The sequence below is a fragment of the Vipera ursinii genome, assembly GCF_947247035.1.
Source record: "Vipera ursinii genome assembly, chromosome: 6".
NCBI classification, from domain to species: Eukaryota; Metazoa; Chordata; class Lepidosauria; order Squamata; family Viperidae; genus Vipera; species Vipera ursinii.
The window spans coordinates 84,982,744-84,996,612 of record NC_139515.1 but is presented as its reverse complement, the minus strand read 5'-3'; the positions used below and the strand labels follow the sequence as shown (position 1 = coordinate 84,996,612).

At 44.2% G+C, this 13,869-nt stretch overlaps 1 protein-coding gene across 1 annotated transcript in view; it reads left to right on the top strand.

Moving 5' to 3' along the window:
* Window positions 1-546: 546 nt before the first annotated feature.
* Window positions 547-13,869, top strand: part of LOC310642022 (store-operated calcium entry regulator STIMATE-like) — a gene marked incomplete at its 3' end in the record, with an annotated part of 38,665 nt that continues 25,342 nt past the window's right edge. Inside the window, exons 1-4 of the mRNA XM_083365399.1 lie at window positions 547-1,392; window positions 8,046-8,094; window positions 9,286-9,381; window positions 10,577-10,698. Coding sequence (XP_083221525.1) covers window positions 1,245-1,392; window positions 8,046-8,094; window positions 9,286-9,381; window positions 10,577-10,698 — 415 coding nt within the window. The 5' untranslated portion in view covers window positions 547-1,244. The remainder of the gene's footprint in view (window positions 1,393-8,045; window positions 8,095-9,285; window positions 9,382-10,576; window positions 10,699-13,869) is intronic.

Sequence of the window (13,869 nt, the reverse complement as noted above, 5' to 3'; positions counted from 1 at the left end):
CATTTTAAGACTTGTGGACTTCAACTCCCAGAATTCCTCAGCCAGCCTGGCTGAGGAATTCTGGGAGTTGAAGTCCACAAGTCTCAAAGTGGCCAAGTTTGAAGACCCCTGCACTGCTGGGAAAGCGCAGCCCTCCTTTTCAGACCCAAAGATAGATTTCCTCTCCATATGGAGGATCCATCAGTGGTTCACCCGGACGTTCTCCGGACGTTTCCTTTCCCCCAGCACGTCTGGAAAAACTCCGAGCCATCAGAAAGTGATCCGCCAATCAATTACGCGGATCTCTGGGGACTGGATCGCCCTTTTTTATTCTCTCCGCAAGGCGGGGCGCTTGGCAGCCCGCAAGACTCTGCAGCCCCGGGGTTCCCCATATTCAGATCCAAATCCGGGGCTACGAGAAGGGAGAACCCCCCCTCCCCTCCCCAAAACCCAGTCCCGCGCATTCCGAACCAGCCTTTGCAGCAAACGCCGCAACCCGGTTGCTTTCCCAAAGCGGCTCCGGAGGATATGAGTGGTTCCTTCAATCGCGGATAAAGCTGTCGTGGGGAAGCGCCCAGCCGATTTCCGCGGGTCGTGCCTTGGCTTGTGTCAAGGTAAAAATCACCTTTGTAGAGGGCGAAGGACCGTGCTTCAGAGGATGCATGATGTGCATGAAGGAAGGTAATAAAAAAAACAACCACGCATAATCTTACTAAATACCTTTTAATTCCAAAAATATAAAAAAATATAAAAACTCAATATATATTATAAATATGCAAAAATATAAAAACTCAATATATGTTATAAAGAGAGCGAGCTGACTACATCAACACTATGGATCCAAAGGGGTGTAAGGTGTTCTTGGACTGGGCTGTCTGCAAGAAAGCCAAATCCAAAGGCAGCAGCAATTGCAAAATCGCGCTACACGCCTGTCAACACGCATTTCTGATTTGGTACACGCTGACGTAGTGCAGTGACAGCTTGGAAGCAGAGGGGATCCCCGGGCGCCCCCACCCCCACCCCACCCCCAATCTGATTAAAATGGACCCCGCATCCTACAAGGCCAAAGCTCCGGCTGCAAGGCGGGCGTGGCTGCCTCCCTCTCAGCCGCGCCCTCCCCGGGGGAGCCTTATTAGACCTTCCCCGAGGCAGCGTCGCTACTTTGAGCCCGCCGGTGTGCGAGTCCCGCGTCCGCGGGCGCGTCTGAACCGCTGCTTGCTGCTGCTGCTGCTGCTCGGCTCCGGGCTGCTGGCCTTCGGTCCGGGATGGCGCTGGTTTCCGACGAGCTCCCGGCGCCCAACTTGACGCGCGTCAAGATCCGCCCGCACGGCTGCGGCCCCGGGGCTCTGCTCGACCGCTTCGGGGTCTTTGTCCAGGCGCTGCTGGCCCTGGTCGCCTTCAGCACGCTGATGCGTGAGTGATGCCGGCTTTGCTTTCCCTTTCTCGCCCACTTTCTCCCTCTTTCTTTCTTTCTTTCTTTCTTTCTTTCTTTCTTTCTTTCTTTCTTTCTTTCTCTCTTTCTTTCTCTCTTTCTTTCTCTCTTTCTTTCTCTCTTTCTTTCTCTCTTTCTTTCTCTCTTTCTTTCTCTCTTTCTTTCTCTTTCTCTTTCTCTTTCTCTTTCTTTCTTTCTTTTTCTTTCTTTCTTTTTCTTTCTTTCTCTTTCTTTCTTTCTTTCTTTCTTTCTTTCTTTCTTTCTTTCTTTTCCCCCTTGTTTCTTTCGCTTCCTCTTGTCTTTCTCTCTTTGCTCCTTTCTCTTTCCTTCCTTCCTTCCTTCCTTCCTTCCTTCCTTCCTTCCTTCCTTCCTTCTTTTTCCCCCTTGTTTCTTTCGCTTCCTCTTGTCTTTCTCTCTCTTTGCTCCTTTCTCCTTCCTTCCTGCCTTCCTTCCTTCCTTCCTTCCTTCCTTCCTTCTTTTTCCCCCTTGTTTCTTTCGCTTCCTCTTGTCTTTCTCTCTCTTTGCTCCTTCCTTCCTTCCTTCCTTCCTTCCTTCCTTCCTTCCTTCCTTCCTTCCTTCCTTCCTTCCTTCCAATCCTCACTGCTACTCTCTTTGGTCTGCCATAAACCAACTTTCTTCAGGGAAGCCTTGATCTCATCCTGTGCCTTTAACTGATGGTGGATTTGCATGTAGACATTCTTCTGTGATTATGTCGGTGTTAAAGGAGTCAGTAAAAAAAGTCAGCCAACTTATATCTCACTGCAGCTTGGAAACTTGCCTACTTGTTACATTACTTTTTCTTTTTTCCCCTCCTGTTGGGTCTGAACAGATGCTGGGGAAGGAACCCCAATCTGAAATTCTTATATAAACAAATCCAGTCCTGGCATGGAGTCATCTAGTTTCAATGGGGACTTTTCAATAGTTTTTTTTTAAAAAACTCTTCAGCTTTAAGCAAGAAAGGCACAAATAATCAAAATAATATCAGATTTCAAATCTCTTCCAAAGATGAGTTTTGTTCCCCAATCCTCTACGATGTGATACTCCTAGCCATAATAGAAACTTTTGAAATTTGGGCAATTCTTGTTTCTGCAATAATGAGATCTAGAAGTTTGACTGTTTAACTTGAATCTTGTCTTTCTGGTTCTGTCTGTCTGTCTCTTTCTTTCTCTCTCCCTATCTATTTATCTCTCTTAATGTCTGTCATCTCTCTTTTTATCTCTCTTTCTCTTTCTCTTTCAATGTCTATCATATCTATATCATCTATCTACGGTATCTACATCTATCTAATCTATTTAATCTATATGTATCTATATTGGTATCTATATCATCTATGGTATCTATATTGGTATCTATGTCTAATCTATTGGTATCTATCTACATCTAATCTATTTTATCTATATATTGGTATCTATATCATCTATGTAGCTAGAGTATATCGGTAGCTATCTATAAATTATCTATTTATCTATATATCATCTACGGTATCTATATCGATATCTATCGGTATCTATCTACATCTAATCTATTTTATCTATATATTGGTATCTATATCATCTATGTAGCTAGAGTATATCGGTAGCTATCTATAAATTATCTATTTATCTATATATCATCTATGGTATTTATATCGATATCTATCAGTATCTATCTACATCTAATCTATTTAATCTATCATCTATCTACAGTATATATCGGTATCTATATCTCTATCTACACCTATCTATCTTATCTATCTTATCTATCTATCTATCTATCTATCTATCTATCTATCTATCTATCTATCTATATCTATCTATCCACCTATCTATCTATCCACCTATCTATCTATCCACCTATCTATCATCTCTATTTCTATATCTACAGCTATTTATCTCTATATCCCTCCCTCCCATCCATCCATCCATCCATCCATCCATCCATCCATCCATCATATTTAAAAACTGACCATCTCCCTCACAGAGGAACTCTGGGCAATGCACAATACATTTCAAGACCTTCAGTGTACTGCTTTATTGAATATCTTAAGAGGTCAAATGTGGCTTTTCTGTGGCAAGGCCGGCCACGTGGCCTCTAATTGGGCCATCCGTAATAAAAACCCAAGACTCGGCCACAAACCTTGCCTTCCCCCCCCCCACACCCCATCCTATCCACCCAGCCTTCCTTTGCTAGGCCTCCCTGCCAAATCTGACATCTCAGCTTGGCAATGTGGGGCTGTGCTTGGTTCTCTCTGGGGCAGCTGCTCTGGCGTCTTTACCCATTGTTTTTTTACCCACTTGGCCATCTGGAGAAGCGGAGCTGAATGGGAATAGGAGACAAGAGGGGGAAATATTGTCTCTGAAGCCTCTTCGTGTCTGGAACTGCTGAGCCCCCCCCCCCCCGCGCGCTATCCATGGGGGGAGGGGGGTCGACAAAGCAAAGTTCAGGGGCCCTTTTTGCACGGTGAGGAAGCTAAACAGTCTTGCTGGGCACCAAAAATGTACAGTATCCAGCCTAGCATCTTGTTCCCAGAGTGATTAGCCGAAGTTTATGAATTGGACACGAGATGCCCAGGAAGTCTATGAACTGGACACGAGAATTAGCATCCTTCTCTTTGCATTTTGATTGGGGGGCTCGTGAGATCCCAAATATCTCTCGATTGCTGGAGCTCTCTCTCTTTTTCTTTTTCTTTTTTTTCCATTCCTGTGGTTTGATTTTCAAATCTGCTTAAACGTAGGACCGTTTCCCAATCTGTTGAGGAAATGCGTTTATAAGGAGGAGAAGCTGAGAAATCAAGGGCTACGTGGACAAGATATAAGTAGTCCTTGACGTACAACTCTTTGTTTAGTGACCATTCAAAGTTATAATGGCCCCACACTTGGGACCGTGGCAGCCAACCCGTGGTCAGGTGATCAAAATTGGGATGCCTGGCAACTGGCTCATATTTATGATGGTTGCGGTGTCCTGTGTGTGTGTGTGTGTGTGATTTGATCCCCTTTTGCAGGGGTGGGATTCAAATAGCTGAACAACCGGTTCTCCTCATGGACGCCACTTCCAGAAGTCCGTTCTGGGCCTGGGCATCCGAGGCCTAGAACAGACTTCCGGAAGTGGCATCCATGCACTTCCGACGGGCCGTTCTAGGCTTGGGAGGTCTCCTCCAGGCCTCCAAGGCCTAGAACGGACTTCCAGAAGTGGCATCCACGCAATGTCAGCGGGCTGTTCTAGGCCTTGGAGGTCTCCTCCAGGCCTCCAAGGCCTAGAACGGAGTTCCAGAAGTGGCATCCATGCAATTTCAGTGGGCCGTTCTAGGCCTGGGAGGTCTCCTCCAGGCCTCCAAGGCCTAAAACGGACTTCCAGAAGTGGTGTGCATTCAGCCGTTTCTCCAAACTCAACAAAAAATTACCTACCGGTTCTCCCAAACCGGTGCAAACTGGCTGAATCCCACCACTGCCCTTTTGCGACCTTCTGACAAGCAAAATCAATGGGAAAGCCAGATTCCCTTACTAACTTAACAGCTTTAGTGATCCGCTTAACAACTATGGAAAGGAAGGTCATAAAATGGGGCAAAGCTCACTTAAATCTGTCTGGCTTAGCAAAGGAAATTTGGAGCTCAGTTGTGGTCATAAGTCGAGGACTCTTTGTAGCTGTTTTCCTGATTTCAGCCTTGGAATTCAGCAAGTACCCTGTTGCTAAGTTCAGAGTCCCGTCAACATAAAATCATCAATTTCCAGATCTTTTTAAATGAAAATTGAATCTGGGACTCTCCTGCACGTAAGATGGTTTGTCTGGTCTCTGAGCTATAATTCCCTCCAAAGTATAGTGGCAAATTCAGGGTTTACTGTGCCACAGTAAGTTGATTCAACAGGTAGTAGCACCTGTTTGCCTCTGCTGGGAAGCTAAATAGATAATAATAAAGTTGGAAGGGATCTTGGAGGTCATCTAGTCCAACCCCCTGCTCAGGCAGGAAACCCTATACCATTTCAGACAAATGGCTGTCCAGTCTCTTCTTAAAAACTTCCAGTGTTGGAGCATTCACTGCTTCTGGAGGCAGGTTGTTCCACTGGTTAATTGTCCTCACTGTCAGGAAGTTTCTCCTTAGTTCTAGGTTGCTTCACTCCTTGGTGAGTTTCCATCTGTTGCTTCTTGTCCTGCTTTTAGGTGCTTTGGAGAATATTTATTTATTTATTTATTATGGGACTTATATGCCGCCCTGTCTCCCGAAGGACTCAGGGCGGCTAACAACAATAAAATACAGAATACAAATAATAAAAAAATAAAAATAGCTTGGCTCCCTCTTCTTTGTGGCAGCCCCTGAGATATTGGAAGACTGCTATCATGTCACCCCTCACCCTTCTCTTCGTTAAACTACACATACCCAATTCCAGCAACCGTTCCCTATATACTATATATAAGAGTGCAGGTAGCCCCTATTCCCTCAGTACAGTCACTTCCACCAATAAAGAGCTGCTATGTTGTACTCATCGTCTCGGCGTCCTTCCTGCTCTCCAGAACACAACAGAAACATTCCTGTAGGCCTCTGATCCAAACCTTTCTGAGGCCCTGTGCATCATTGTGCAAATGACACCAGCTGTGCAGTTTGAGTCTTTTTGCAAGATGACATCTTCATGATGTCATCAAACTCTCCCTTTTTAAGCAAAAGCTGAAATTTCACCCACTCTTGTTTTTTTTTTTTTTGCTAGCAAGGCAGTTGACAAGATTTGAAAGAGGGGGAAAAAACAGAATTTTCAGCTTGTAAGATGACCTCCGGATGATCATGTTTTTAAATCTTTCATTAATGGGAAATAATACTTTTTGTGAATCCCTTCTAGCAAGTCTTGAACACCCAGCTTTCAAGTGTGATAAGATAGCAATTTAGAAATGATGAGAGCTAATGAGGTGTGCCTTCTCATCAAGCCTCATTAAATCTGAGAGAGTGATCAGAGGCAGTGTAATTATCACAGCCAGTAACGACAAAAGGGGGCTTGATAGGGAAATAATTAATTGCACAATAGGCATTAATTCAATAATGACTGCATTACGGAGTATTGACTAGGATTAAAGAGGGGCTGAGGTAGGACAAAATCTGTGAGAGATGTTTTTGAGGGGCTGTCCCCCCCAAAAAATAGATCCTGGGTAGAGGAGCTGAAGTGTCAATCAAAGTCACTCCAGATGGAAGCGTACAGATTCAAAGATGGACATTCAAACTTAATTGGGTTCTTGGTGGTCTCTGAACTTGGTTCAATTCCTACCAGGTTAGATCACCTCAACAGGGACAAAACCCAACATTTCAACCTTAAAATTCTTCACAATCACAATTTCAGGCTTTAAAATGAGGACCCAGATTGCTGGGGGCAATTAAGCTGACTTTGTAATAATACCGCTGGGGGGGGGGGGCGAAAGCCCTAATAAGCAGGCATATACATAGAATGAAGGCTATTGCTAAGCACATTGATTTGTGCTTAAATTGTAAGCCGCCCTGAGTCTTCGGAGAAGGGCGGGATATAAATGGGATTAAAATAAAATAAAAATAAATAAAATGGGACTTCCTTCCGGTGGCTTGGGGCCTTGCAATCTCCATTTGCTTTTCTTCTGAGAAGCAAAGTCGATGCTTGCTTAAGGACAGCAGATTCACTGAGCAACTGTGGTAATTCACTTTGTGACTGCAGCAAAACAAGTTGTAAAATTGGGGGTGATTCACTTAATGACTGCCTCGCTGAGCAGTGGAAAGTTCTGGTCCCAACCTATTCTCCAAAGCACCTGAAGGCAGAACAAGAAGCAACAGTTGGAACCCAATCAAGGAGAGAAGCAACCTGGATCTGAGGAGAAATTTCCTGACAGTCAGAACAATTAACTAGTGGAACAACCTCCCTCCAGAAGTTGCGGGTGCTCCAACACTGGAGGTTTTCAAGAAGAGACTGGTTAGCCATTTGTCTGAAATGGTATAGGGTTTCCTGCCTGAGCAGCGGGTTGGACTAGAAGACCTCCAAGGTCCCTTCCAACTCTGTTAATCTGTTATTCTGTCTTCGTATTTTCAGGTTTACTACGTAAGTTTCAGGGCTCACATCCAGATGTGATTGACTCTACACTGGCCAACAGTTATAGTGTTCTGGGTCATGTGACCACAAGTTATGATTATTTTTGCCAATTTCCACCTTTTTTGACTGGTTTTTGGCAAAACAATGTCAATAGGAATATATTGATTTTCTTAACAACCACTACAAAACCATTGTAAAATTGGGTCTAGTCATGTGGGTACCTCAACATAGAGTGGATATTAAAAAGGTAAAGGCTTTCCTGTCCAGCCATGTCTGATTTTAGGAGGCTGAGGGAGCCAGCATTGTCCAAAGACATTTTCCGTGGTTGTGTGGCCAGCATCTTTATACGCCGAAGGAGCACAGAACGCTATTTTCCAACCAAAGTGGTACCTGTTTATCTACTCGCATTTGCATGCTTTTGAACTGCTAGGTGGTCAGGAGAGTGGAGGTTACTCACGTCAAATCCTGGATCTCTGGTAGGCCACATGATCTGAATAAGGAATATCAAGTTTAACCCATTGAATGCAACATATTTAAGGCTCAACCAGCCTGATTGTTATTAAATACATGTTTCCATTTATCATATTTTAAAAAAACTATGCATAAATATTGTCTTTTCACAGTAAAACGTTTTAAGGAGCCAAAAGAAGAGAGGCGGTCTTGGAGAATATGGTAAGATGAGAGGCAGACAGGCAGGCAGGCAGGCAGGCAGGCAGGCAGGCAGGCATAGATAGATAGATAGATAGATAGATAGATAGATAGATAGATAGATAGATAGATAGATAGTGATACATGGTAGATTATGATAGATAGATAGATAGATAGATAGATAGATAGATAGATAGATAGATAGATAGATAGATAATGATACATGGTAGATTATGATAGATAAATAAATGGTATAGATATGATACATAGATAGATAGATAGATAATAGATGATAATGATAGCTAGATGATAGATAATGATAGCTAGATGATAGATAAAGATGATAGATAATGATAGATGTTAGTTAATGATAGATGTTAGATAATGATAGATTATAGATTATGAGATAGATGATAAATAGATATATAGATGAATAGATAATGATAGATGATAAATACAATGATAGATGATAAATACATAATGATAGATAATAGATGATAGATTAGATAGATAGATAGATAGATAGATAGATAGATAGTGATACATGGTAGATTATGATAGATAGATAGATAGATAGATAGATAGATAGATAGATAGATAGATAGATAATGATACATGGTAGATTATGATAGATAAATAAATGGTATAGATATGATACATAGATAGATAGATAGATAATAGATGATAATGATAGCTAGATGATAGATAATGATAGCTAGATGATAGATAAAGATGATAGATAATGATAGATGTTAGTTAATGATAGATGTTAGATAATGATAGATTATAGATTATGAGATAGATGATAAATAGATATATAGATGAATAGATAATGATAGATGATAAATACAATGATAGATGATAAATACATAATGATAGATAATAGATGATAGATTAGATAGATAGATAGATAGATAGATAGATAGATAGATAGATAGATAGATAGATAGATAAGCTAACAGCAGTGATTCCCTTAACAAGTGTGGGAAGAAATGTCGTAAAACTGGGCAAAACTCTGTGAACAAACTATCTTGCTTAGGAACAGAAAATTTGGGCTCAATTGTGGTCATAAGTCAAGGACTACTTGTATATACTGACATATGTTTTATCCTTTCTGTTTTATTATTTTTTTCTTTTTCTGTTCTGTTGAATTAATAAAGTCCTCCCCCCAGGTCTTTAAAGCACTGCTGTTTCTTGAATCCAAATTCTTTCAAGGTTTTATGACACTTCCAAGCAAGCCGTCGGTGCTCTCTTCATCCACTTTGCCAATATCTTCCTGTCTGACCTGACGGAATGGGATCCTTGCTCTCTGTGAGTTTGGCTTTTGTGTATAAAGAGTTGTGTCTTAGACCCGTGCAGTCCTCCTATCCTCCTGGATTCCTGGTTCGTAGCAAACCATGGTTTCTTTTTGCATCTAAATGGGGAAACCATGACTTTGCAGCGAACTAGAATCAATAATTTCCTACTTCGGTTTCATGCATCCGTACTGATTGGATCTATACGGCACATGGTATCGTTTGCAGCCCAAAGTGACTCCGTTCACGTATGTCTTTTTATTTTTATTTTTTATTTATGTAACTATATCTTGCCTTTATTATTATTTTTATAAATAACACAAGGTGGTAAAGATGCCTAATACTCTTTTTTCCTCCTATTCTCCCCACAATGACAACCCTTTGAGGTGGGTTGAGCTGAGAGAGAGGGACTGGCCCAAAGTCACCCAACTGGCTTTCATGCTAGAACTCACCATCTCCTGGTGATTGGCCCAAAGTCACCCGGCTAGCTTTCACGGCTAAGATAGGACTAGAACTCACCATCTCCTGGTTATTGGCTCAAGGTCACCCGGATGGCTTTCCTGCCTAAAAGGGGACTAGAACTCACCATCTCCTGGTTATTGGCTCAAGGTCACCCGGCTGGCTTTCATGTCTAAAACAGGACTAGAACTCACCATCTCCTGGTTATTGGCACAAGGTCACCCGGCTGGCTTTCATGGCTAAGACAGGACTAGAACTCACCATCTCCTGGTTATTGGCTCAAGGTCACCCGGCTGGCTTTCATGGCTAAGACAGGACTAGAACTCACCATCTCCTGGTTATTGGCTCAAGGTCACCCGGCTGGCTTTCATGTCTAAGACAGGACTAGAACTCACCATCTCCTGGTTATTGGCTCAAGGTCACCCGGCTGGCTTTCATGTCTAAGACAGGACTAGAACTCACCATCTCCTGGTTATTGGCTCAAGGTCACCCAGCTGGCTTTCATGCCTAAGGTGGGACAAGAACTCATAGTCTCCTAGTGATTGGTCCAAAGTCACCGGGCTGGATTTTATGCCTAAAGTGGGACTAGAATTCGGAGTCCCCTGGTGATTGGCCTAAAGTCACCCAGCTGGCTTTCATGCCTAAAACGGGACTAGAACTCACAGTCTCCTGGTTTCTAGCCTAGTACTTCACCACTGGATCACATCGGCTCTCTTAAAATTTTCCTCACTTCTCTCCTGGTTCTGCCACAGTTATTTGATGAACTTCATCTTGGATGCCACTTTGGGAATGCTGCTGATCTGGCTCGGGATGAAAACGGTCTCGTGGATCGTGGGTTGGTGGCCCTGCCCCTCCCTTGTCTTCGGCGAGTACGGTAAGTCCAGGCTGCTTCTGCAGCTGCAACTCTGCCCTTATTAGCCTCTTCAGAGATTCCATTAAAGGAAAACAGTGGCAGGAAATTCTTTAATCAGGGAAGTCAGTTCCAGCATTACATCTCTAGACAGTCCTCGACTTACCACATTTCATTTTGTGACTCTTCCAAGTTATAACGGCACTGGGAAAAATAACTTACGACCGTTTTCCGCACGCGTGACAGTTGCGGCATCCCCAGGATCAGGTGATTGGCGATTTCCGCTTGGCAACGAGTTCCTATTTACGACAGTTGTACTATCCCGGGGGTGGTGGTGTGTCACATGATCTCCTTTTGCGACCTTAAGACAAGCAAAGTCCACGGGGAAGCCAGATTAACGGCCGCGTGACTAATTTAACAACTGCAATGATTCACTTAACAAGAAAGGTCATAAAATGGGGCAAAACTCAACTTGACAGGCGTCTCACTTAACAGCCTGAATTTTGGGCTCAGTTGCGGTCGCTAACTAGAGGATTAGCTGCCTTTGCAGCTTTTACATGGCTTGCTTGCTTGCAGAAAGGAGACCTTAGGCCACCGGCTGCAGAGAAACAAGGACTTTGCCCATGAATTGAGGGGGGGAAAGTTTACTTTGCCCACTGGCTGTTGCCAGACGCTTCCCTAAAAACTGAAAATGCAAAGGATCCTGTTTGATTTGAAACCCTTTGCCTGGAGAGGCCGCAAGACGGGGCTGGACTTTTAAATAGTCTCTTGCTAGTTGTAAAAAACAAGAAAAACGTTACAGGAAATACGATTACAGAGTTGGAAGGGACCCTGGAGGTCTTCTAGTCCAACCCCCTGCTCAAGCAGGAGGCCCCCAGACCAGGGGTAGGTAACCTTGGCTCTTTTATGACTCGTGGACTTCAACTCTCAGAATTCCTGAGCCAGCCATGCTGAGGGGAAAGGGAGAGGTTTCCATGCTGAGCCGTGCTGGCTCAGGAATTCTGGGAATCGAAGTCCATGAGTCACGAAAGAGCCAAGGTTGCCTACTCCTGGGCTAGGCCTAGGCCGCTTTATGACTCGTGGACTTCAACTCCCAGAATTCCTGAGCCAGCCATGCTGAGGGGAAAGGGAGAGGTTTCCGTGCTGAGCCACGCTGGCTCAGGAATTCTGGGAGTTGAAGTCCACGAGTCATAAAAGAGCCAAGGTTGCCTACCCCTGCCCTATACCACTCCAGACAAATGGCTGTCCAGCCTCTTCTTAAAAACCTCCTATGACGGAAGTAAAAGATCGGAGTCAAGATTTACGTGAAAAGCGTCTTGTTAGGAACAAGTGCAAGAGTTTGCAGAGAAAAGCAATCAACGAAAAATAATTGGCTGGAAAAGTCATTAAAAAAATTACAGGAAAAAGTGATTGGTTAGCATCTGCCCTAATCAGGCTGGGGTAGTGGGGGGTAGGGCTGGAGTGAGAGCAGTCAGATCCGGGTTCGAGTCCCACCACAACCACAGAAGCTCCCTGCGGGAATTTGGCCCATTCCTAAGATTCCCTAACCAACCTCACAGGATTGTTGTAGGGGGGAAAAGGAGTGCTCTGCATCCTGTCCAGGTCCTGCATATAGACACCTGAAGGATCAGATACGTGCAGATGAGGCCCTGGGGATCGGCAGAAGGGCCATATGTGGAGATAAGACCCAGCTGTGGTTGTGATGGACATGGGAGTGAGGAAGAGGAAACATTTACTCTTAAACAACTTTTTCTTTAACAGCTTCCCCACCACCACCTTTCTGCTCACTGAGGGCTTTGCAGACAAGCTTGTTAACAGTTGACATGTTAGCGGTGCTGCGGAAGGGTGGGTGGGTGTGTGCAGGGACAATGAAGCGAGACAGATTCGCAGGTTCAACCATTTAGCCAGGATGTTGGGTACGTGAACAGCTCACTTATAAGAAAACCCCAAAACACAGGAGCTGGCACAGGAAACTAGAAACTTTGCAATATTGCCGTGACCTCTAAGGTGGCCTGACATTGAGCTATTTTGCATAGCAAGCGAGAAAGCTTGAGGGCGCTGCAATCCAGGTAAACCAATCCAGATTATATGTTATGCGTGTATTATCAAGGGGAGGGAAAAGGGATGTATTGGGAGGGCAGAGTGGTGTATGAAAATCACCTTGGATTATAAAAACTGTAAACAGGGCCTCGGTAGTTCTCAAAGCTGAGGTCACTTTTGTTCTTTGGTACCAAAATGAAATTAAAGTCTGTTTCTCCATACCTTGGCTTTGCTCTAATTAATTGGCTTCGGCACCAAGCTAAGACCCAGTTTTGGCAACAACACAGCCACTGAAGCCAGCTAATTTGAGGACCATTCGGAGACTACAACTGGTGCAGAATGCGGCCGCGCGAGTTGTGATGGGGGTTTCCCGATACTCCCATGTAACACCTCTACTCCGTGAGCTGCATTGGCTTCCGGTTGCCCTCCGGGTGAGATTCAAAGTGCTGGTGATGACCTATAAAGCCCTAAATGGCTTGGGTCCGGGATATTTGAGGGAACACCTGCTGCCGGCATCAAGCTCCCTTCGTCCAGTGCGCTCGCAGAGGGAGGGTCTTCTCAGGGTGCCAGCGGTAAAAGATTGCCGGCGGATAATACCCAGGGGGAGGGCCTTCTCTGTGGGTGCGCCTGCCCTCTGCAACCAGCTGCCCGTGGAGCTTAGGACTGCCCCTGACCTGCGTTCATTCCGCCGGGACCTGAAGACTTGGCTCTTTGAGCTCTCTGACCCAGGCTGAGAATTTTAACTGGGGTTTTATTTTCATTTTATAATTTAATCTTTTAATTCTCTTTTAACTTTGTATTTTATATTGATGTGATTTTAAAATGCCCTGTAAACCGCCCTGAGTCCTTCGGGAAAGAGCGGTATATAAATCTAATAAAATCTAAATCTAAATCTAAATCTAATTTCTAGGGCTTTAAACAGAGACTTCCTATTTTAGCAGTCAGCTTGGCTAGCCAGGCTGGCCTGTGGATGATGGGAGCTGTACTACTCCAACATACACAGAGGACTGCAGGCTACAGCTGCAAGTTGCCCACCAATAAACCAAGTCTCTGGAGTCCTGGAGGCCCAGGTGCCCTTTGTTCGAATTCTGCTGACTTTGGCAGCCGCGTCCCAAGTAATGTTTTTAATATACTGTACGTATGCCTGTAGATGTG